This window comes from Poecilia reticulata, chromosome 2 (genome assembly GCF_904066995.2).
Source record: "Poecilia reticulata chromosome 2, P_reticulata-male-v2, whole genome shotgun sequence".
Classification (NCBI taxonomy): domain Eukaryota; kingdom Metazoa; phylum Chordata; class Actinopteri; order Cyprinodontiformes; family Poeciliidae; genus Poecilia; species Poecilia reticulata.
Window position 1 is genome coordinate 31,831,608 of NC_088831.1, and position 24,757 is coordinate 31,856,364.

General features: G+C 38.7%; 2 protein-coding genes across 3 annotated transcripts; both read right to left on the minus strand.

The window, feature by feature from the left end:
• Nucleotides 1-18: 18 nt before the first annotated feature.
• Nucleotides 19-9,136, minus strand: galnt3 (UDP-N-acetyl-alpha-D-galactosamine:polypeptide N-acetylgalactosaminyltransferase 3 (GalNAc-T3)). Its single transcript, XM_008404039.3, has 12 exons — nucleotides 8,650-9,136; nucleotides 8,267-8,545; nucleotides 6,595-7,132; nucleotides 5,978-6,150; nucleotides 4,618-4,767; nucleotides 4,231-4,465; nucleotides 4,029-4,146; nucleotides 3,683-3,883; nucleotides 1,825-1,956; nucleotides 1,480-1,581; nucleotides 1,221-1,373; nucleotides 19-1,128 (listed from the first exon to the last, which is right to left on the minus strand). Exons 3-12 carry the CDS (start codon nucleotides 7,089-7,091, stop codon nucleotides 1,015-1,017), a joined length of 1,875 nt encoding a protein of 624 aa, XP_008402261.1. The 5' UTR covers nucleotides 7,092-7,132; nucleotides 8,267-8,545; nucleotides 8,650-9,136; the 3' UTR covers nucleotides 19-1,014.
• Nucleotides 9,137-10,692: 1,556 nt separating this feature from the next.
• On the minus strand, nucleotides 10,693-24,588 carry ttc21b (tetratricopeptide repeat domain 21B). 2 transcript variants are annotated; one of them, XM_008404037.3, is made up of 29 exons: nucleotides 24,216-24,588; nucleotides 23,760-23,886; nucleotides 23,572-23,682; nucleotides 22,611-22,777; nucleotides 22,391-22,513; nucleotides 21,808-21,965; nucleotides 21,271-21,355; nucleotides 21,040-21,138; nucleotides 20,448-20,643; nucleotides 20,005-20,102; nucleotides 19,567-19,767; nucleotides 19,340-19,469; nucleotides 18,675-18,832; nucleotides 18,341-18,565; nucleotides 17,994-18,232; nucleotides 17,620-17,692; nucleotides 16,835-16,945; nucleotides 16,619-16,757; nucleotides 15,932-16,038; nucleotides 15,346-15,534; nucleotides 14,988-15,098; nucleotides 14,821-14,902; nucleotides 14,584-14,734; nucleotides 14,350-14,511; nucleotides 12,170-12,365; nucleotides 11,710-11,934; nucleotides 11,465-11,585; nucleotides 11,307-11,374; nucleotides 10,693-11,222 (listed from the first exon to the last, which is right to left on the minus strand). In XM_008404037.3, exons 1-29 carry the CDS (start codon nucleotides 24,237-24,239, stop codon nucleotides 11,145-11,147), a joined length of 3,954 nt encoding a protein of 1,317 aa, XP_008402259.2. In that variant the 5' UTR covers nucleotides 24,240-24,588; the 3' UTR covers nucleotides 10,693-11,144. The 2 variants fall into 2 exon arrangements, with proteins under 2 accessions (XP_008402259.2, XP_008402260.2); XM_008404038.3 differs by lacking the exon at nucleotides 24,216-24,588 and adding an exon at nucleotides 24,066-24,167.
• Nucleotides 24,589-24,757: the final 169 nt, after the last annotated feature.

A 24,757-nucleotide genomic window follows, 5' to 3' on the forward strand; every position in this document is an offset into this window, starting at 1 on the left:
GGGAAGCGTGAGTGAAGCTAGCTTTACCCAAAACAATTTATTTATCTCATAATCACATCTTCAGACTTTAAGTACACTGAACACAAAACATTTGCCATTTCATAAAAGTCACCACGTTCAATCTGAAGCCCCAACGCAACATTCACAGCCCTCAAAACACTAGTGCCTGCACCAGAAATTCATAGGTTCACTCCTGCAGAGGCATTTAATTAAGTGGAGTTTCTTATAATAAACTGAGAGTTCCCCTTCATAAACACTTAAGCATAAACCCTAAATAATTGACATATATAGCCGATTTTAAAAATAAATTTCAATCACTCATGTTGTTTTACTAATCTTATGTTTATATTGCAGTTTGTAATTACTGTAAGTTTTGTCTTTTGATATTTAAACATCTTCAGACACACTAACTTAACAAATCAAGTGGTCCTTTTACAATCTATCGCATTATAAAAATAGGTCTTAAAAAGGAAAGTTGGATAACTTGATTTAACTACTTGTGCCCCAGATGGTTTTCAACAAAAAATTACCCAACCATTACCAATTTCATATAAAGACTAATAAAAAAAATGTGAGATCTGAGGCACTTCATAGTTTTTAAAGGGACATTTCCTATTTATACTGTCCATCACTTTACTAGGACTTTTTTTAACCACCACTTTTACTGTTTAGATTGAAATGCACATCCTCAGTGTATCTTGTTGCAGTATATGCCAGCTTTAGCTAACAATTAGGAGTATGCTTTGGTTGTAAAGTGATCTAAAACATAAAAGGCACTTGTCTAATGTGCAACTGAATGAATTCTTGTAGCAGAGGCACAGGATGTATTCTTCCAAAATCCACAATTTCCAACATCAGCAATAGCAAAGTTTATTCCTTTTATGTATAAAAAAATAAATAAAAATTCAATGTAGTTTATAATCTAAAAAAAAGCTGCATACATTGTGAGATACTTGTGTCCTTGTATGCTTCACACATACAAAGCTGACATTTGCAAAGTAGTGGTTTGCAGACTCAGACGAAGGACCAGTGTTGATATTTGTCTGAGGGGTTGCATGGAGCCAAGTATGGATTCTCATGATGGGCAGTTAGACACATGTTCAATCCTGGCAAGTAGAGAAACTGGTTCTAAGGAAAGAGGGGATAACATTACTACTCGGCTACAAACATAAAGGGTAACCAGCGAATCTGAAATGAAACAAATGGAAGAGCAAACTCACATCCTTCAGTTCCCATTTTTGTTGGGTTCCTACAAATGTATTCATGCCTTTGTACTGGCAGTCTTCCAGCGTCACAGCCAACCCTGCCCCATGCAAACAAAGCTCCTTCTGAATGTTGTGTCTAATTTCGTGACGTGTGGAATACTCAAAGTACTGGGGGTGCAGGAAATGTTGGAAAATTAAATCACCGTCAAAAAAGGTGGTGAAATCCCACCGTGGTTTTGACAAGACAGATAGAAAGTGCTTTTTTTTTTCTGACCTGGTTTCCACCTAGTCCATGACATGAGTACATAATCAGCGGTTTCCCACCCTCGTTGTTCTCTCCAGCATCCAGACATGTGTCTTTCCCCACATTTTTTACCTACAGAAGAAAAAAAAAATGAGTGAAAAAATTGGAAAGTGCGAGTGAGCAAGAGGAAACTAAATGAAAAACTAACATCCAGCACAAGCTGTTCAAACAACTTTAGCCTCTGAAGTGCTTTTAGTGGTGTTAAATTGGAACTGACTTGTACCAAAAAGAAATCCCAAGAGGAAACTCACAGTGGCTAGACAGAGCTATGGGGTCTGAAAAGAGGAGAACTGTTGGTAGAGAGTGTGATCTTACCGAGCCAAAGAAGACTGGGTTTAGATCAGGCATAAAAACTTCTGGATAAACGTTGTTCAAATACCACGAGAAGCTTTTGCACTGCAGTCGCTCCCGGAGGTCCACACGTTTGGAAATATCTCCAAAATTTCTCTATCGTAAAGACAAAAAACAAAAGTAGTTAAGGGGTAGCTAAAGATTTAAGCATTTAAAGACACTGTCTTGGCCCCATGTCTCATCAGTACACAGAGAGATTTGAAATAATTGGAAAACTAAATAAATGTTTATATACATTACTAAAAATTAGAGATACACCAATCAGCCATTTCCTGAAAGACATTGATCTTCTGTTTCTTCTGAGATCTGACCTACTCTTAAATTGATAAAAAGTCCTATAACTACACTGTATTAAACATAGCTTGATGGAAGTAGAATTCAAAATAAAACAGAACTGATTTTATGCATCAATAATGTGTCCCTAATCTTTCAGATTTTCTTCACAAAAAAAAAAAAAAAAAAATCATCAGATTACATGCTGTTTGTTGATGCATTTTAAGGTAAAAAAATTGTGGCTTACATGCATTGAAGAAATACAAAAAAAAAAACTTTAATACTAGACCTGTCATGCACAAGGATAAATGTATTAGTATCTGACCTACCTCAACTAAAAACTGTGGCGTGTTCACTTTAAAGTGAAAAAGATATTTAGAATGTTTAAATCTGCAACCTCTTAATTTTGCAATAACATTTGCACAGCTGTGCTGTGGTGAGGGGGTGAGAAAAAAAAGTCACTCTCTTGGCAAGGAATAAATTAGTTACACCCTAGTAAACAATGACACCCTAGTAACAAACTATAAACTTTGTTTTCAAAGGCATTAAAAACATTTATTTCTCAAAATTGTAAGAGTGAAAAATGCAAAACAAAATCCTAATGGGTGCATACAGGCAAACTTCAGTACATTCATTTAGACATTTGGAAACTGAAACTTGAATTGTTTTAAGGAATGATTTTCAACGTGATAGAAGCCACATGTTTGGAAACCGGTGACAAAGTAACACTCTGAACCACCAATAATATGGGGAAAATAAAAACATGTGGCAATAAAAATATTTAAAAAAATTAGATGCCATCTGAGTGATCGTCAATCTTTTTAAATTTGATGGTAATAGTGCTTACAGATAAGAATAAAATCGTGAAATTGCATTCTAACTTAAATACATAGTGTTGGTCCATTATAAAACAACATATGAACCTGTATTGTAGTTCTGTTTAAAAACTAAATGAATTGAAAAGGGGTGAAAGGGAAATAATGACAAGAGCTCTTTATTAATACAGCAAAGAGAATTTAGCACACTGGACCCTGAGGAGTTGTGGACAACACCATGTCTGTTTGAAATCTGCAGGAATGGATTGACCTCTTTTTGTGAAGTAAAGCCCTTAGAGAAATGTTTATGACCCCTTCAAGAGCACGTCAGTCAGCACCACGAGTCTGTCATGAAGTAGTACTGATGTTCTTTCGATAGCATCGGCACTAGATGCTATAGAAAGCATCTCTATGTGTATGTTGAAAGAATTTATATAGAGAATTAACCTCCTAAACCTTTCTCCTGGAGAGAGCATGCTTTCCCCTATGAGAGCATCTCAAGTAACTTATAATCAGATCTAAGGCTTGTTGTAAGCATTTCAAGGACAGGAGCTGGGATTTGCTCAAGCTTGTCTAAAGAGGGAGATAATAAGTGGTGTTGAAAACTCTCATACACAGCCATAAGTGGTGAAAACACAAGACACAGCCTCAGGAGCAATTTGCTACTCCTTCAAGATAAGTACATTTAATTGACATAATTTCAGAAGCGTATTAACAGCAAAACTGGCACTTACATTCTTGGCCATTTGTGCAGCTTGCTGGTTACGACGGTAAAAGATCTCCTTGTATTCGTCCATCCAGACCTCAGCCAGTCGTACCTGATTCCGAGCAATCACCTGCGTGCCCTTAGGGAACGTATGTGGACTTTTGGTCCTGAAAACATGACCAACAACGGAACATGGGATGATCTCCAGCTGTCCACCACACTGCCACACCTGCAAGTTAATGGAAGCCGGCAGAAACAGATGCAGAGTTAGACACACCCGTGACACCTTCTGGAAACTGGAAAAACTCCTAGGCTCAAAGGCGGTTATAAATAAGAAATCTGATGCTAAAAATTACACCAAAGTGACATCTTACCCTAAACGACATCTCAATGTTTTCAGCACCCCAGATTTCCATTTTTTCATCATAGCTTCCAATATGGTAAAAATATTCTTTAGAAATTGAAAAGAGTCCACCTGCAAATGTGGGAGTCCTATAACGTACAAGGATTTTATTACAGGAGGTTAAATATTAACACATTGGTCACACTCTCTATTGAGTCACACATTGTATTTACTTTATGGGATACGTTTCATCCTTTCTCCTCTGCTTCTCATGATCGGGTAGAGTCTCCCAGCCAAAAGAGAGACCCCAGTCAAAGTTCCCCCGATTGTGGTGCTGACCATATGGGGAAGGTTTCATGAACTCAAACGTGTTGAGGTCAATAGTTGTTATGTCAGGACTCACAACGGCAGTGTAGTTCTCAGCAATCCTGGCCAGCAGAGGTTCCAGCCATCCATGGAAACACTCACCTGTTAGTACATGTATAGAGAAGACAACCCGTCACAGCTCTATTATTATTCATTGCTACAATCACAAACATTTTCAAGTACAATACAGTGCATAGTTAAGGGCGTGTGTAAAATAGCTTAAGTGTTTGGTGACGTGAGTGGTGCTGACTAACAATGGGCGTCGAGAAAGGTGAGGGTGTCACCGGTGGCCACGGAGGCACCCAGCAGGCGAGCGGTTATGAGTCCTTTCCTCTCTCGCTGACGGACTACTCGGACAATATTCAGCTGCTTCAGATACTCATCCAGGTCATCCTTCAATACATCTGAAAATTTAAGATTGTAATTAAAAGAGTCTGTTGAAAGCTGGGATTCAAAGAACAGATGCGGAGAATGAGAAATTAATTGTTTCTGTGAAGTTCAAAATAACTACCGGAATTAGAAATGAACTGTAAAATGGTCTGGTGACTGGATCAGAGGAGTGTTTACCTTCACCAAAACTTAAAAATCTTCTTCCACGATCTTTTTTAAAAGCCGTCAAAACACCATACCTAAGCACTATCACGTCACAGTAACTACAGCAGTCTGCAGTGTGAAGGTTGCTACTGCGGTAACATTTATAGCTATACATTTTCATTATTAGTGCTCAAAATCGGACTGTGGTTGGTGCTGATCATTTTGCTCAAAGCCATGTTTTACTTCCGCCACATTAAATCAATTTATACCTGGACTGGAACATTTTGTCAAATGGGCACAGGATTGAATTGAGTAAAAGCTCACTGCAAGATAGAGAATGATGACAAGACTTACAGTTTATACCAGGAAGGATAAGCATATCACAGCTAGATTGCTCTGTTTAAGCACTTTGAGCTAACAAACTGTCAGCCGTGCAGCATGTTGGATTTGTAAATATTAGCATATTGGAAATGTCACCATTAAGATAAGAGTTTACATTTCCTGGAAAACAAAGAGACTGCTGTCTAAAGTTAGTAATGCCAATCCATTTACCAATTAAATTGTGAAAGGGACAAATATATATACCACTCATCACAAGACACCAAAGAAAAAATATTTCAAATGCTCTACAAGTTTTTGAAGAGAAATCAAAATTGGCTAAAATTGGCATACAGTCCAGTCCTTCACAGAGAATGGAGATTAGAAATAGACGATACATTTCTAAACAGTAGCTCTCTAATAAGATGCAAACTTGGAGTACCTCATAAGTTTGCATGTTAAATGGTGTAACAGAGATTTTAATTACAATGTATGTCCTGCTTGGATAAGACTTCCCAGTATGCTAGTTTCTTAATACATCTGACCAATATTGTTGTGTTATCTCTTCTGAGGCCAGTCGCTGCTAAATCCTTAGAAAGTATTCACCAACAGCCTCCTGAGTTCATTTGTTATCCACATCAAAAGCCATAGAAGGAATATAGTGCTCTCCTATGAGCTGCCCACCCAGCATGCTGCCTGTAATGAACCCAAAAGCTCAGCAGAGTGGTCTTTACAGGGGTCCCATTTAATTTTTTTTTTTACCATCCACACTGGCGTCGTCCACCAGGATGATCTCCTTGAGGAGAATTGCAGGGGAAGTGTGGAGGACGCTGTAAACCGTCCTCAGCAGAGTGCTCCACGCCTCGTTGTGAAACACAATAATCACACTGGTGGTCGGCAAGGGGGGACAGCGCTTAAAGGTTTGCTCGATGCATCTGCAAAAAGGAGGACAATGGGAGAAAAAAAAAGAAGTGACTATCCTGAAAGTCTTAAGAGTCTGTGGTTACTACAACTGCAGCACGTTGCCAGTGGGGAGTCTACTTAAGCTTCCTTTGTCAACCTTTAAGCTGGAATGGGGGAGATGTTGCTCAGTAGTTCAAATACATGCGACCCGTTTAGCAATTCAGATGGATGACCTTTCTGCCTGTGATATGTGGTGACTACAATCAAGTACTTATATTTCAACTTTCGTCTGAACTCGGCCACAAAGATCATGCCGGCATGCAGAAATAATAACTTAGTCAATACAATCATCTCAGTGGTTTTGGCCAGACATTTTCCTCGGCTACCAAGAGTAAATATATGTAATTTATTTAGATTTGAAAGCAGGGTTGGATTACTGTGTCTATATAGAAAAGTTTATAAAGATGTCCACATACTCTGGTGGTCTTGTGTCTGCGCCCAGGTCTCGGCTCAAGGAGACGCGATCGCTTGCATAAACGTTGAAGCAGTGTTTCTCTTCACCCCTGTCCTTCTCCTTCTGTTCTTCCGGACTGAGCGAATCGGTGTGGAAAGGTTTCCCAGCAGCTCCAGGAGAGAGAGGGTTCTGGGGTGGCCTCTCTAAAGCCGGCCTGAGCTCAGCAGCAGTGTAGTGACCCGGCAGGCAGGAGGCTCCCCCTGGTTCATCCTGCTGCCGTACGGGGGCTTTGATCTGCATCTTTGGCTTTGCCTGCTTGAAGTTATTGACAGCCCCTATGACCATTCCCAGCATGCTGTCACGCTTCACTGCCATCTCCTTCAGCCAGGGATCCTCCTGTTGGCTTTGTGCCCCCACTTCCCATTGTATAAAAAACAGAAATGTGACAAACACTAAGGTCACTATGACCAGTTTAAGTGGGTGCAGTGGTCTTCGGAGAACTCTTCGAAAAACAGTCATCCTTCTTTCTTGGCTGTGGCTGGTTGTGGATGAAGATCCAGCTGTAATAAACACACATGGTCATACATTAACAAAGTAAATGCAGTGTTTAATGTTAAGAGAGAAACATCCTGGAGTAGTAACCATTAGATGCAAATTACACATCATTTACTATGTATTGGTGCTACACTGCAGTGTTATTTCAAAGTTTGTTTGTATTCTAAGATTGCACTGAATTCTGTCATCTTGGACATTCCTACAATGGAGAGATATCTTTAAAATGTTTTTTATTATTAATTATTATTATTATTATTATAAGACAAGAATGAAAGCTCTTTGATGCTTATTTGGGATTCGTCAAAACACTGTATTTGGGTAGGAGAGGTTGGATTCTCACGTCATGATTTTGATGCATCATCACACCTTTATAGTCAAACTGTAAAGGTGTGGTAACAATCATACCCCCACATTTGGGAGTATGATTGTGTTTTTTTTTGTTTTGTTTTTCTTAAGTTAATGTAAATTTTAGTCATAAGTAATGTGTTGAAAATATTAAATGATTACTCTAAACCCAAATCTGCCAGAGGCATAAATAATTTTGGCCTCAACTGTACAAGCGATTTACTTTTAAAGACATAATTTAAATATGATTTCATGGCCCAATCACAATAATTTAACGACAGTGCAAAAGTCAAAATGAATGGCACATCCTGTGCCAGGGAAGGTTACAAGCTACCTTGGCTGGATTGAATATTAAACATATTAGCCTATTATTCAATTATATTTTATGTTTTAAGAAAAAACACTCCCTTTGCCCTTCCTTGTCGTTTTAGCCTGAAGTTGACACCTTCAATTATTTAAAGTTTATTATATACTAGTTAGAATTTAACTTGTTTTAGATCTTAAATTATCTAATGTATAGCAGGAGAAACGTCCATCCATAGGTAATGTAAATTGCTACATCAGTTTTACTGATTTAAGTTTTTTTAACAGCGCAAAATGAGTTTCAGTTCAATATGAATTTTAACATAGAAAATTAAAAAAAAACAGCAAACACAACTTAATTACCATCAAAACATTAACCACACATGGTTCAATTGGAACAAGTATGTGTAAATTCTTAATCGGAATTGTCTTAAATCTGTTTATCAGAATGACAAGTGATTTCGCATTCCTTCAAACGAAACAACACGTACCGCAAGTCGCTGAACTGAAGGTTACGCTTGGCAGTTCATTAACGAAGTTTTAAAAATCCACGGATATGGCATTTTGCGCCAACCGGAGATCATCTGTTTGCTGCTTTAATCCCACAAAAAAGTTCACATTTCAAAAAGACAAAAGTTTTCTCTCTGACTTCAACAAACTTCCGTCTCGTTGGTTCCAGGTGTGCTCCTCTCAGGTAGAAGGCGGTGGCACAGCGGTGCGCGTGCGCACACCAGACCTCTGCGTGTCAAAATAATGGTCAGAATCCATATCTGGAACACAAAAGAGAACTCTTATCCAAACAAGAGCATTCTTCTTTTAAATTTTTGAAGCTAATTGTTGATTTCACACCAATACGTAGACCGTAGGAACAAACCTGTGGCTGAGCCAAAGCGAAACCAGAGTTTTCCCATCGGAGCTGCTGAGAGTGTGGAGCGGTGTCATTAATAGGATTTGTTCAACTGGTCATTCACTGGGGCAGTTGCTGGGTTACAAATAATGGAGGAACGTCACATACCCCACTGCGTCCAATCACGCTACTGGGAAGCACCACATCCTGCTCGTAGAGCTTAAAACTTCAGAGTCGATTAAGAAACTAATAAACAGAAAATGATCCGAAACGAATCATTGAAGTTGCGAATCATCATCCAGCATGTGAGCGGCTTTAGTTTTTTTTTTTTTTTTTTTCTGATAGAAGTGATGAAAGCTGACACTCACCGCTTGTCTAATCTCTGAAATGTCCCAAGAATAAAGCTCAAAACGATTTGGATGATTGAGAGAGCAGAGAAACGGGCTCCAGCCGAGCTGAGCCTCCCCTGGTGCCCAATTTGGAGTCTGTCTCTCAGTGACTCCATCTGTGGGGACTGTGCCCCCCCATCGCTTTCCGTGGCAGGAAGCCAATATATTGTGTCCATTAAAAATGCTGTGTCCTGCGGGTCACGTCTGTAGGTGCCGTTATGTTTATCATCGTTTAGGAGGTTCATAAAATAAAAAAGAATGTTGTAGCAAAATCTCCAACAAAAGGATTCTTCTGAAACCTATTTTCACCCATAAAACGATTAAAAGTTCAGTTATCAATCACCGTGGGTGCCTTCAGAAAGTTTTGTGAAGGATGACCAGATGGGGGATCAATAGCCTTGCAGTGGCACATAAAAACTAAAACAACAAAAACATAACAGATTATCAGTTTTATTGCGATATGAAAAAACTTGAAAGTGCTCTGACAAAGAATATCCCCTTGGCAGATTTTTTTCTTTGAATTGCTTTTTTTTTCCTCCACACATACGTTTCAGATCATCAAACCAATTTCAACATATTACAAAAAGGATACACAATGCAGCTTTGCAAGGATGATTATTTATTAAAACACACAATCCTGAATTGCTATGAAAAAGTAATTTATCAATAAACCAGCCTTAGTTCCAACTGGTACCAAGAGTTTATAACTTGTATTGACCCTTGCATCATAGTGGAGAAATTTTGGGTCACTCTTGTTTTTTTTTTTTGCTGAATTATTAATTCTCAGTAACATTGTGGGTTTTTCAGTATGGATAGCATATTAAGGACATGACACAGTCATGTCCATTAGGGTATTTTTCAGTCAGACTAGATTACTTTTATGTGCTTAAGGAATACAGAGGTTGTCTTGCAGGTGTTTGTCAGATAATTGCTTTGCTGCACAAAGTGTGCATGAGCTTCAGGCTGCAAACTGATGGCCGGACATTGTCCTTCAGGAGCACAGTTCATGACTCCAACAATCACAGCAAGTTGTTCAGATCCTGAAGCAGCCCAGACCGTCTCATTAACAGAACCATTTTTGAACGTAGGTATCGCACTACATCAGTATTTCCTAACCCTGGTCCTCGAGGCATATTGCCCTACATGTTTTAGATGTTTCCCTGCTTTACGCCTGACTCAGCTTATTGAAGTTCACAATACACCTGTCTATTGAAATTGCCTGGGCTGAAGCAAGGAAACGCTTAAAACATGCAGGGCAGTATGCCTTGAGGACCATGTTTGGGAAACACTGTGTTACACTACTGTCTTAGTTTTACACTTAGTTTGGACATATAGCAAAGATAGCTTCATTCTTGTCTCACAAATCCATGGAATGATTTCCCAAAAGTCTTGTGGGTACTGAAGATGTCTTTTTGGCAAATGTGAGATGGCTTTGAGCTTTTATTGCTCACTGGACATCCTTCCATGTTCCAGCACAGCAATGATCAAAACAAAAACACAAGGTCAGCCTGTAGTTAGTAATAGTGTGGGTTCTGTAGTGGCCATCTCAGTCTTCTGACTGCAGCATCATTGAACTACAGTGAAATATCCATAAATTTATCAGAGAATAAAAAATAAGAGCACAACTGTAGGAAGATATATGTATGCCTGGTCCTTGTGATCGACCCAAATGCACAAAAAGCAGAATTTGCCTTTTTAATTTAGTACTGCATTTTACAGTGAAAATGTATGCTTTATTAACCAGATGTTCTGTCAGTTTACATTTGTTTATAGAATAAAAACACATCACTGGGTAGTACCCTTCACAAACACACTGCAAATACCTCTGGAAAGCAGAGGGTCGGTAAGGACTAGTAAAATGTAAATGTTTCTAAGATTTCCATTTCAATCTGCAAAAACATTTATATAGCCGTTTCATTGCTAGAAGCTTTCAGCTGTGCATATTCCCCAATGTCTTTGCTCCGTTTTCTCCTTAAACTGTCAGAAACCAACTTTTCATTTGCTCAGAAAAATCTACAAAACCACGTGTTTAAGGGTTAAACGCATGAGGAAAAATAACTACATTTTCATTTTAAAACAATAAGCAACTCTCTTTCAATCTTTTTCAGGCACACACGCAAAAAACACGCAACTCTATGATCTCAAGGCAGCACGAGCTTTGTCCAGGATTTCCTTCCTCATTTTTGGATAATCTGGATGAGCAGCAAGAACCTGTAGACAGAAATGGAGCTGCGTTAATGCATAAAACCACATCAAACCACATAAACGGTGATCATTTGTTTTCAGATGCCTCACCTTATGACACACATCTATGGCCTCAACGTATCTCTTTGCTTTCAAGTAGTTAAAAGCAAGCTTATATCCTAAATGAAACGCAGGCGTTTGATGTTAGAAATGTAACTTTCCCTTAACTCTTGCGAGTAGAACTTGACATCTGATTTTGCTTGACATACCAATAGCTGGATTTTTCTGATTTCCATATTTCCAAGCCATTTCATAGTTGAGAGCTGCATCGCGGAACGCCTGGTCTTTTTCCATTATGTAGCCCTGATACTCATACGCTTTGCAGCACGACTGGACAAACACACATTTTTAGATTAAAAGTTGTGTCAGACAAAAAAACTAAACAAATGTCCATGTATGTGGAGAAGGCTGAACTAATGCCTTATTTAAAGAGTAACAACATGTTTAAGTTCACCTTGTTATGATTGAGACATCTTTTTAGAAGGTCTGCGGCCATGTCATACTTCCCCGAGTGGATGTATATGTCTGCCAGGAGCAGCCAGCTCTTCTCAAACTCGTCAGCGTCAGCAATGTTCCAGTTCATCTTGGCTATTCGTTTGAGCTGGTTCCTGGCTCGAGGAGTTTGTTTCAGCATCATGTATGCCGTTGCCATGGCCAACAAAGCTGGAACGTGGTCTTTCTGAGTCCCACAATAGAATGCAGGAGAGACAGGATGAGTCCCTAATCACCAGTTTATAGCACAAAAATGAACTCTGAACTGGTTAAGACACGGAAAAACTATGGTCGATAAAAAAAATATAACTAAAAGTCACTCAACAATATAAGGACATGGCCTGAAAAAAACGCAAAGCTACTAGTGTGGGTATATTTACACAAGAAGGAATAATGTTGTGCTCCATCTGGAGTTTACTTACCTCATTGTTTGCGATCTCTGTGAAAACACTGAGGGCTTTCTCTACATTGGCCTTCTGTTTAGTAGACAGCAAGCAGTAGTTCTCCAGGATGCGGAGCTGTACGTGTCCCCCCGGCGTCTGAGGCTTTATCTCCTTGAGAAGCTTCTCTGCTGTTCTCACAGCAAGCTGCTCAGACTCTTGCTTTTCTGTGGAGTTGCTGAGGAGACAAAATTGAATTGTAACAAAGTCTGTAATATTTGAAACTGAGGCACACACTCTGTACCAAAGGCACTGTCAGGATCCTGAAAAACAGGAGGCTTATCCCAGACCAGACAGCCTTACATCTCCATATGATGATGACAATTTTGAAATAGCTTTACACTGAAACGACATCAGCATGTTTTAGCGTGAGGCCTTTTGCTTTGAGTAAAAATATTGCAGTGAAGGAATGGAAGCAAAGAATGACAATATAAAACTGATGAGGGAAAACTGATAAAATAATGACATATTTTAAAAATGTTTTGTTTTATTTGAAACTCAAGAAAAAAAAGAGCAGTATGGTGGATATAAGACTAGATTTTGACTGAGACATTCTAACACCTTTTAATCTAAACCATTTCGCTGTATCCCATTGTGCAGTTCAGTTTTAAAAGCCAAGACATCTGGCTCTAGTGCCATTAGATAGGATGAAACTGTGCTTTCCCTTCCTTGGTCAGGAGATCTGGTGACCTTTACTTCTTTGTGTCTCTTTGTTCTGTTTCTTCGTAGTGGACGCATTTCTGGGTTGGGATGCTTGGTTCATTCAGGAGCAGAAGCTACCTGCCATTTGCTGTGTCTGGGTGCTGAGTTATGTGAGGTTTCAATCCTTCTCACAATAACTTCACACCTTCAGGTGATAAATTCACACAAACCACCACCTAAGAACTCTTACAAATAATCAAAACAGCCCAAGGTCATGCAAATACAGGTTCCCTTTTCAGTAATTTCGCCTGTCTACTTTAATGTCAGATGGAGTCTTGACACAGTTAGTTAATCGTATTGTTACTGTAGAGTAAAGCTTCCTTGGCACCTGGCTTCCCATGATGATGTTTTTTTTGTTTGTGTTTTTATATTATGAAATAAATATCTGAAACTTGTTTTTTTCACATTTTATATAAATTTAGACCCAGAATCCATCCATCTTCTTTCACCCTTGTCCCTCAGTGGGGTCGGGAGGGTTGCTGGTGCCTATCTCCAGCTAAAGTCCCGGGCGAGAGGCGGGGTTCACCCTGGACAAGTCGCCAGTCTGTCGCAGGGCAACACAGAGACACACAACCATGCACACACACACTCATACCTAGGGGCAATTTGGAGAGGCCAATTAACCTGACAGTCATGTTTTTGGACTGTGGGAGGAAACCGGAGTACCCGGAGAAAACCCACACATGCACAGGGAGAACATGCAAACTCCATGCAGAAAAACCCCGGGCCGGGAATCGAACCCAGAACCTTCTTGCTACAAGGCAACATCTCTACCAACCGCGCCACTGTGCAGCCCTAGACCCAGAATGTTTGGGTCTAATAATGCCTGCAGATGCTTCTCAATAAATTACAATATTGTTTCAATAACTCAATTCAAAAAGCAAAACTCATATGCAGATTTGTTGCCTCCGTGCTCTCTCAGTTGACCTTTGTCCAGCCAATTTGTCAGTCACAAAAATAGCAACGAAAGAAGCTGGTTGTTCACACAGTGCGACACTCAAGAATATTAATAAGAAGCTGAGAGGAAGAAAAAGCTGGCAGAAAAGTCTGCTTATGCAACAAAAATTGTGAAGTAAACCCCACTGAAGGGTGTGAGTGAAATTAACATGTAACCGTATTAAGCACATGGGAGATACAGACCGAGAACCTATGGAAAATTTTAAGATCAAGATGAGAGAAGCACAACAAGCCCACAACTAAAGCAACAAGGAGGTTTCTGAAAACCAATAGGCTACATAGTACTGATGCAATAAATGATCAAAAGGAGCGCTGACAAAGTACTAACAGTGCAACCTATTAGTACTTGTTCTGAAAATTCTTTTTTGTGGGTTTCCATTAACTGTAAGCCACAGATATTGAAATGATCAGAAATAATCATTTGAAATATATTTTAACTTTTTAAACTGAGCAACTAATTGTATCGACTTGTATTGCCATTACTCAGCTTGTGTGAAACTCACCCAATTTCACCATCTAAATTCTCAAACACCTCTCCTCCGATTGTGTCGTTGTCTGGGTTGAGCAGGATTTCAATCATGTTATATACAGCATTCTGACCCCAGTCGTTATCTTTCCGAGCCTTGTTGAAATGTAGCAGAGCGTCGATAGGTTCTCCTGTGTACCTATACAAAAAGGCATGAAGTTTAGACCCACAACTTGAAAGAATAAGATTGGCTAAAATTGACCAAACTTACCAAAGATAAAGCCCCTTGCAATAGTTGAAGCCTGGGTCCAATTTAATTCTGGAACAATGTTTTTCTGCCTTATCAAGGAAACTGGGGATGTTCTCCAACTTGCCGGCTCTTCTCAACAAGTCAATGAGATGCGATAGAGTTGGGTAGTTGTCTGGAAAAAAAAACAAAAAACACCTGACTTTCAGTTTGGGAAATGATCACTTATTGATTATATTTGCCAAAGAGAAAAAGAGTTACCTGGTTTGTACATCAGGAGTTGCTCAAAATTACTAAGTGCCCGATCATAATCCTGTTTTCTAAAATTAATGTCCGCCATCATCTAAGAATAAACACGCATTAGAAATTATTTATTTGATCTAGTTGAAAAAAATAACTTCTAACATCTGTGGTGGAGAAACACAAACCAGAGTCGCATCTTCGTTGAAATTGTCATTCTTCAAAATCTCGCCGCATTGGTGCTGGCATAAATCCACCTCGTCCAGAGTGAGGTACAACCGTGCCAATTCCAGCATGACCTAAGTAAGAACAGGGCGCACATTCATCTGAATAGATTTTGTGTCAAAGCATTCGGAATGTGGCAACACTGAGAAGATACATCAGATCTTCAGCGTAAAGAAAAGCTTCAGCAATTGAAATCACAGATTATTTGAGAAACACATGTAAGAAGACTTAAAAAAAAAAAAAAAAAAAAGCAAACGCTTGCTAAGCACATCCCACAGCTGCAGTAAGTACACAGAACCGTTTTGATTCAGCTGCACTGACCTTGCGATCGGTCTCACAATACACAAGAGCTTCTTTGTAGAATTTGACCGCTCTCTCATAGCCCCTCTGACTTGTATAGTGTTTGGCGATCTCAGCACAGATCTCTGCAGCACGTTGCTTCTGCGCCGGGACAGCATCGGGCTGCTCCAGCTGCACGCGCTTCAGGACTTTGGCTTGTACATCTCGGGCCTATAAACAGCAAATAACTCAACATCACTGAGGGAAATTTAAAAAAAAATAATAAAAAATAAAAAAACTGCTAAAAATTAAGGTATTGTTGTGAGAAAATGTATAAATGTCTGTTCTGGGTGCTGAGTTATGTGAGGTTTCAATCCTTCCCACAATAACTTCACCCCTTCAGGTGATAAATTCACACATGTATTGCAATAATTTCGATTAAAAATAAGTTCAATTTAGATTGAACTGGATTCTATGTAATTTAACCTAGATCAGACCTGTTTTACTCATAAATATATGAATGTGTGTTATATAAATAATCTGAATTGAGAGGAATTAGACAAAATCATTACATTTGTCATGAGAAATATTCAAGCAAGATATTTTATGAGCAAATGTAATCACTTACTTTCTGTAGTGAAAGTAAAGCTTCCTCATTTTTTTCCTCTTTAATTTGGACCTTAGCTAGCAGCACCAGATAATGACAGGTATCTGAGAGAGCAGGCAGCTCATTCACTGGAAGAAAAAAACAACAAAAATGGTTAAAAAGCGGCAATGTATGGGTCAAATTGTTCAGCAGGGTATAAGCAACAAAAATGTTTGCGCACTCGGAGTAGGGTGAAGTTTGGAGCACCTCCTAGTGGTCTAGTCCAGTGTTTTCCAAACGTGGTCATCAAGCAGACTGCCCTGCATGCTTCAGGAGTTTTCCCGGATTCGGCACACCTGATTCGAGTTGATGGGTGATTAGCAGGGTTTTGCTAAACTGGAATCATCTGAATCAGGTGTGTTAAAGCTGGGAAACACCTAAAACATGCAGAGAAGTGTGCCCCGAGTACCAGGGTTGGGAAATATTGGATGAAGTTTAAATTAAAGAAGATCCAGACACTCGGTTTGCTGTTGATAAACTAAACAGTTATTAAAAATCTTTTAACTGCCGTTTGTGCAGCTTTCCAACCCAGTTTTGGGAAGTCTGCTCTCACCTTTGAAGCGACGTCATCAAACTGTGATTTTGGTGCTACGTTTTCTTTTGGCAAGTATCTTTGTATGTTATCTACATACTTATGCAATGCCATACATATTGGGATTTCAGAAGCACCTGGATCATGAGCCAAAGCGTCATTGAGAACTCTCTCACAGCGATCATGCTGCCTCATCTTCATCAGAAGCTCAGCCAAGTCGTAGCGTAGGAAGTTCTGTTGCTCAGTCTTTAGCGCTGCTTCATAATAAGTAATTGCCTGGAATGATTGCAACAACAATGCATCAGCAAAACGTCGTCTGTGCCTAAAACATGTGGGTGTATAACCTAATCTACCTTGACGTAGTTGTGAGTCTTGACCAACGCTTTCCCAATTTTGCTTGCTAAAGCACCATCTTTGGGGTTTTTCTTCAGAGCTTGCTCGTACACTTCAATGGCTTTCTCTGGCTGAAGATAAACACAGATGACTGAAAGTAGCATCATAGTTTACTGCTGGTAAACTATGACGCTTCTGGTTTTTTTGTAAATATTATCGTTAGCTTGGGACAAGTAGTACAAATGTAATGGACTGCATAATGCATTAAGGAGCAATCTATTGGAAAGTTTGGCTAAAATTAGTTGCTGTTGGTGAAACGGCAAACACAAATCTACTTGACCCAAGTCTTATCTTGTGTCACAACCAAAGAATGTGTAAACACTATAAGGCAAGGTTGACACCCATAAACTCATGAAGGTAATACATCCTGTTCCCTGATTTGTCTGAAATCTGCTCCTTGGGAGTCTGTTACTTAGCAACAGGCCTGCTGTGTGTTTTTCCACTCTCTGCAGTTACTACTGATTCTTACTTTTCTTTGTTATACCACCTGAACTGAACAGTGAGGATATTGAATTTTCTGTACTTGTTATGCACACCAGCTGAAATTAGATATTGTTTAAGGAATAAAAAAACAAACAAAAAAACCCTTTTAAACACAGATATTTGTTACATGGGTAGCAAGCCAACAGAACTTAACAGCAGAGCAATAACAGGACTGTTGGGATGAATTTCAGAAACTTAAAGTTCACAAAATCCTTACGTCTGATAACATTAGATAATAAAATAAAACATATATTTTACAAACCTCCTGAATGTTCATGTACGCATCACCGAGTAAGAGAGATGTGTGAGGACTAGGAAGCTTCTCCACCATTTCTCTGTGGAAAATATCACATATAATGCATGTCATTACATTTACAGCTCTCTGTATTGTGTGTGATTTATTAATACATTAGTAAGTCCAAGCAGTCAAAAAAAAAATCATATATGCTTTCTGCTACACAGAGCTCACATTTACTTAATTTAGCTTCAGCTTTTCAGAAGCTAAAGCTGATTTATAGTGTTTTACTATTTCAGATTTTACTGTTCAATTTCCCTTCGGATAATTTGATGTTAGTTTTCATTTCAGACAGATTTTATTTATTTTTTTGTTATTGTTTGAATCAAAACGTAACTCACCTATAGCAGCTTGCGTAAAGTCGTTTTTCTCTTCTGTGCTTCAAATATATATCTGCCATTTTCTCTTTGGCTGAAATGTAGTAGGGCTGCTCAGGTGTAATGTTTCTCAGCATACTCAGAGCCAACTCTGTGTCACCACGCAGCAGCGCCAGGTCCGCGTTAGCGATAGTGACACGCAGCTCCTCTGGAGTCCCAGAAAACTCATTGATGGCATCCTGCATGACCTTTGCAGCTTCATGCTGTCATATGAAAAATAAGTTCATCTTCGAATTACTCTTTCCTTAAAGGTCAGAAATTGTGAAAATTAAAATGAAGTTGTGTCAAGGATAAGAACTCTGTTATCATACCTGCTCTCCATTGAGCCAGAGGGCCTCAGCTAGCTCCAAGAAGAGAGACACGTAGTCAGCAGAGTTCAGCTCGGTCTTCTTGTGCTTGGACTTGGATGAGGAACCAGCTCTACGGACGCCTGGGAGACTCATGGCCATCTGCAATGTCTGAATAGCCTCCCCAAGCTCCCCTGTTTTCTTCTTAGCCTGAGCTTTGATGAGGTGGTACAAAGGGTGATCTCGTATCTAGAATGCACAACAGATCATAAACCATTTGGATAAAAACGATCTGTGATAACATAATAATAAATTGAGTAATTTTATTGGAAGAAAACTAGAGTATTTGTGCTTTTACTTCAAAATTATGGCTGAGGCAGAGTTCAAGTGACTGATTGCAAAGCATCATGTTGCCCTGCAACAGATGGATCTGGGCCAATAGCAGATGAGCATCTGCGTGAGAGGGGCACTGCTCCAGGCAGTGGTTAAGACTGCTCTGAGCCCCATCTATGTCACCTGAAGGGGAACAGAAAGAGTGTGATTTGAAACATTAGACACAAAAATATATCAATAATTAAAATGCACAAGGATATTTTTAAAATTTTGTGTAAGTGATTTATTTCAGTTATTCAATGTAAAAAAAAACTGATATTGATTGAAAATATTGATTCATTAAACGCAGGATGATCCATATCAAGAGTTTTTTTTGTAGTTATATTTGTTTATTATACTTTATAACCAATGAAAAGCAAAACCATAAAAAAAAAAAATTTGAAAACTGCTCACGGAGCGCTACATCCTTGCATATTTTTCAAAAGTAGAGTGGAAGGAAAAACAAGGCAAAGCCCTCAAAAGACTGGGAGAAATAGGTGTGGACTGCAGCTAGAGTCAGTAGAATCTTTAACAAAACACAGGATAGATTTTTATCAAGTACAAAATAAGATCAGCTAAAGACAAATCAACTTTTCAATGCTCTTCTAATTTACTGAGACGTAAATTGTGCATTTTATTTGTATTACTCACCAGACTGGTATCTGACTTTGGCAAGCAAGAAGACTGCATGAAGGAGACCTGGCACAATTTTGACCACAGTATCCAACAACGTGGCACAGTGCTGCAGCTGAGGAGCGGGAGGCTGGCCAGCAGCAGGAGGCTAAAACAACAAAGTGTTCCAAATTGGCTTGGAATATACTGAAGCCCCAAGACTTCTCTAATAACTGATGGGCTGACAAAAACCATATCAATTTTACCTTTGAAGGACAAATAGCAAGATACTCTTTGACAATTTCCAACAGGAAGTCTGGGTTCATCTTCTCCAGATACTCGACTCCCAGAGGCAGGCCCTGCAGCGAGGAGAAGTGTGTGTCCACTGCGTCATTCAGCAGGTTGGTCACCTCTGCCTGGGGCTGAAGCTTTTTTCCTGCCAGCACAGCCTGTAGATACAAAAGCTCCTAACACAACAAAACATAATAAAAAGAAAGAATTGGTTAAACAAATAATTTTGTAAAAAAAAAAGCAAAAAAAAAAAAAAACAGCAAATGTGAGTGAAGATTTCAATATGGGCTAATTAAAGGAATCTATTAACTACAACATGAGAACAAATAACTATTTAGCTTAGTATATCATATTTGCTTCTGAACTGCAAGTACTGGTTTTAGGATTCTCTCAAGAATACAACGAAGCATTACCCCAGATTTTCCAATAGACTGTTGAATCTCTGAGAGAAATTCCAGCTGCTGTTCTGCATCGTCAAGTAGTCCCTCGATTACCTGACAGCGAGCTATACCTGGATAGCAAAAAAAACAACCACAAAACAATCTGAAAAAAATGAAGAACAGACAAAATAAACGGTTTCACAGTCATTTCAACAGCCAACTTTATCCTATTTTTGTGGGGTCTTTTGTTTTCTTAGATTTTAATATTGTTTATTTCCTTTTAACTCTTCCAGTTTCTTTTTACAGTCTGTTTGGCTGGGAACACAACAGTTTGACCTCAGTCACATAAAATAAGTCTAGATTTTTCTATAATTGTTTTTTTTTTCCTTGGAATTTGTTGCTTTGCTTTATTTGGATCCAAAGTGTCATGGTTATTACGGGGGGAAAAAAAACACAAAACATTTCATAAACATTACCAGTCAAAGCAGAAACACTAGTTTTCTCCTTGTTTGTGATGGCGATCTTGTACCACTTCATGGCCTCTTTGATTCTGCCTTGAAGCACCATCTGGTAGCCCAACTCCGTGGCTAAGTCTGGGTCCCTCGATGCCATGGAATAAGCCCTCTCCACCATTCGGAAGGTCTGCTCTATCACTTTGTCACTGCGTCCACACTGGACGGCAACAAAGACACAGCAAAGATTTGTTTTTAAAAAGCCGCAATAGTGACGGAAAATTCCAAATCAAAAGCTCAGAAAGGTTTTCAAGTTCAAGTCAAAAACCAGACAACCACATAACACATAGAAATTGTTCTTTAATCATTGTAAATTCTACAACTCTTCTTTAAATAATTTTTAAATATTTAAAATTTATTTATTTAGCTGAGGCCTAATTAGATTCACACAGAAGAGATAGTCAAATTATTCAAAAATAATCTATGGGCCACATGACAAGAACTGAGGTGGTAATACAAGTTAGGTAAAGATTTAGATGAAAAAACACATTTGCTTTTAAAATCTCAGCTTTGAGATATAACAACATTTACAACAATATTAAACATCAAATCTTACAACACGGGTGAAGGCAACAGACATTCTGTAGTAAAGCTCGGCGTTGTTTGGTTCCAGTATGTCTAAACCGTTGATGAGGTTGGAAAGTTGCTTTACTGCCTGTCAAGGAAATAAAAAAAAAAGACTCTATGAGATAATGAATGTTGCTATGATTTTTGTCTAAGAACTAAATGAATCATGCTAATCCCCAACCATTTAGTAAGGTGAAGGTGAAAATCTGTTGAATGGTACCTCTGTAATATCTCCATCTCTACATAAAGAGTGCAGTGCCAGCATCCGTAGAGCCTCCAGGTTATTTTTATCTTTCTGTAAAAGCCTGAAACATGACCCAAGGTGGTGTTAATAAAAGTCAATCACCAACGCATTTCTTGCATTGACAGTAATAGAATATTTGATACTCCTGCAGTACTAGGTTAAACTGCCAGACAAACTCCATTAAAACTGAAAGGAACTGAGAAGGCAGCCCAATGGAGAGTCTAAAGATTAGAGTGAGGGTACCATTTATATATATCTTTATTGTCTGGCTTTGGCACTGAACCAAAGAGGTACAAACAATGAAAAACCTGTATCCACTGGTTATTTTTTTTTATTATTATTATTTTTCTCCTTATATCTTAAGTGCAGAAAGAATGCAAGTGTTTCAACCATTTCTGATCGCACTTGTAATATTAATCTACCTTTTGAAACCGTGAGATGCAGTCTCAATTGAGATGTGCAAACTGTTGGTGTATTATTTAGAAAATACAACTGACGATTCTAATGACTTACCTGTGAGCAGCGTCGATGGTTTGATCCCAGTCTTGAAGACTTAGCAGCAGTTTCATTTTCTTAATGAGAGCTGGGATGAACCCAGAGAAACTCACTATGACTTGGTTAACCATCTCTAGTGCTCCAGAGTAGTTCTGACGACATTCATAATACTGTGCCTATGCGAAGAAGAAACATCTGTGAAAGATTTATATTAATATAACACGCACAGACTTATTATAAGACATTGATTGAAGATGTTTAAATGGCTTATCAGAGTGTGACCAGAGTGTGAAACAATATGGTAGAATAATTCAAATGTCTTGCAGTCAGAAGAAACTGCAAGATATACATGCACTTGAAAACATTCTGCTTGTCTGAAATACTTGTAAATATAAACATTTAACAATAATAACTATGGCGATAATTTTGAGTGACAATATCTATACCTTCAGAACTACTACAAAGCATACATAGTTGGAGATCTCAAAAGTCAACATGGTGAGTTAATTAAACATTTGAAACATATTGTAAAATGTAGAATGGTAATGCATAATAAGATCATAACATTTGCAGTTTGGAATAATCAAAAATAAATCATTACCTTTCCCATTAGGGCAAAAACATCTGCTCTTTCTTTCATGCCCTCATCAAAGTATTTCCCAGCCTTCCTGATGTAGGTGTCTTTCCCTGACGTAACGTCTATCCAGGCTTTTAGGATTATGCCCTTTAAAACAAAAAAGAACACCATTAATGGCACAATCACCCCCATAAGATAAGTTTATTGACTTTGCATAAATACACTGAAAATAATAAACTCTCACCTCTCTTGAGCCATTGGAGAGCTTGATCATTCGCTCTGTGTACTCTCTTGCTTTGTCATTTCGGCCTAACAGCCAGAGAAACGTCCCAGCGTGGTAAAGACTCTTGGGCGGTGCACTTTTACGATCCTCCTTGACCTTAGCATCAAGTTCTTGAATAATGTCTCTGTCTGTGAATACAGAGAAACTTCTAGCTTTGCCAGTGTACAACAGCATCAGCGCTATTGAACTTCTCAAAAGGTGGTCCTAAATAGAATGGATTGAGGGAGGAACTGAACTCGTATGCACTTTGAACTTTTCGTTTTTGTATTCTGTGTTAGTTTCTTATTTTGATTAGATTAGTCTTGTTTCTGTTTTTCTTCCGCTTAGTCCTTTCTCAGTGGTTCTAGTTGATTTTTGTGTCTATTATTACTTAAGGTTAGATTTGTTTCCTGGTCTCCTGTGTACTTTCCTTCGCTCTTTGTGTCACTGCCTCTCCCTCTTCTCAGTCTACCTTCCCCTCACACCTGCAACCCGTTAGCTCATCAACCTAGGACCTTTGTTTAGCATTAAACCTCCACAGTATTTAAGCACCTTATCCTTAGTCACTCCTCTCTGGTTCCGCTAGTTTCCTCTTGTCACGTTCCTGTTTTACCCTGTGTTATCCTTGTGTCTCCTTGCCAGTTTCTTTCCTGTGAATTTTTGTTTTTTTGTAAGTGTTTGTTCTCATATTTTCATCAAAACCTTCATTCTCAACTCAATGCCTCTGTCTCTCTGCATTTGGATCCTTCTAGAAACCACTAAACATGACAGCTTATTTGTGAAAAAATCTGAAAACTATAAATCGCATGTTACAATTATGCCAGAAAAGTATATATTTTGTGTTGGTCTATCACTTAAAATGAGACTCGGGGGATGTTAATGTTTTTGCAAGATGTTTTTGATAGAATATGTTTTATGTTTACATTACAAAATGTTGTATCACCTGGGTTTGGCTTTTTCTTCTCGGCATAGACAAGAGCCATCAATGTGGAGAGAGATAGATCTCGATCATCTCTGATTGTGTCCAGTTCTGCCGTGGCCTCCTGAATTTCACCTGATGAAACATAAAAAAAAAAACATTTGGCAAAGGCTCTCGTCCATTCATATTAGTATAATCCTTTAAAATCATACCTTGCATAAGACTTGCATATGCGTGGAAGAAAATGTAGATGGGGCTACTGTATTTCCTTTGAGCAGCTGAGAGAGAACTGATTGCATGATTGAAGTACTTTTCATAGCAGTAGTACTTGATCAAAGCCTGGAGCAAAACATTCCGAGAAAAAAGGAGAGCGAGTTAAAACAGTTTGAGGACCAGCCCGTCCAAAGAGTTTGATTACCTAAAAAAGGAAAATTAAAACTGCAAATATTATGCCACGACAAAAACGAGTTAAACAAGGGCATTACTGTTAAATAACATTCGTCGTCATGGTATATTACCTTAATTGCTTGTTGATGTGATCTTTCCCTTACAGACCACTACCTCTATGTTGTAAGTAATAGTTAATGACTTTCCGATCGTACTGTTTTTGTTCCTTTAATCGTTTCTTTATGTAGCATCGAATGCTATTATTAGCGAGCTTTGCTTACCAGGGTTGTGTCTTCTTCCTCCATCTTTAACGCTTTAGATAGAGTACTGACTGGGGAAAGGAAAACGCAATGTTTCACGCTAATAAAATTGCTTATAATGATACAGTTTTACTGTTGAAACCGTCTTGTTTTCGCCATCTTGCGCTCATTCCTTCAGCGTTGCCTGGTAGCTAAGAAACGGTTTGTGTTGCGAGATTGAAAAAGAAAAGCCCTCATTGTTGACTTCCAGGCTTGGGACGCCGCGTAAAGTGTCGTGACTTTGCATGGTTGGCTGATTGTAAAACAAACCATGACGCACACAGATATAAATTTTACGCAAATATTTATCTAAACATTTTGTTGATAGCTTATAAGAAAGGATTTGCCGCTACTGTCCATGCCTGACAGATTAAACTAGGGGCTTACACGGTGCATATAGAACGTAAATCCTCCTTTCAACTTAAGAGGGCGCAATTATCCAACGTTTCCGTTTACATCCTTAGCTGTTAGGTTGGTGTCAAATCTATACGGGAAACATACTTTTTGTAAGAGTTGACAAGTTT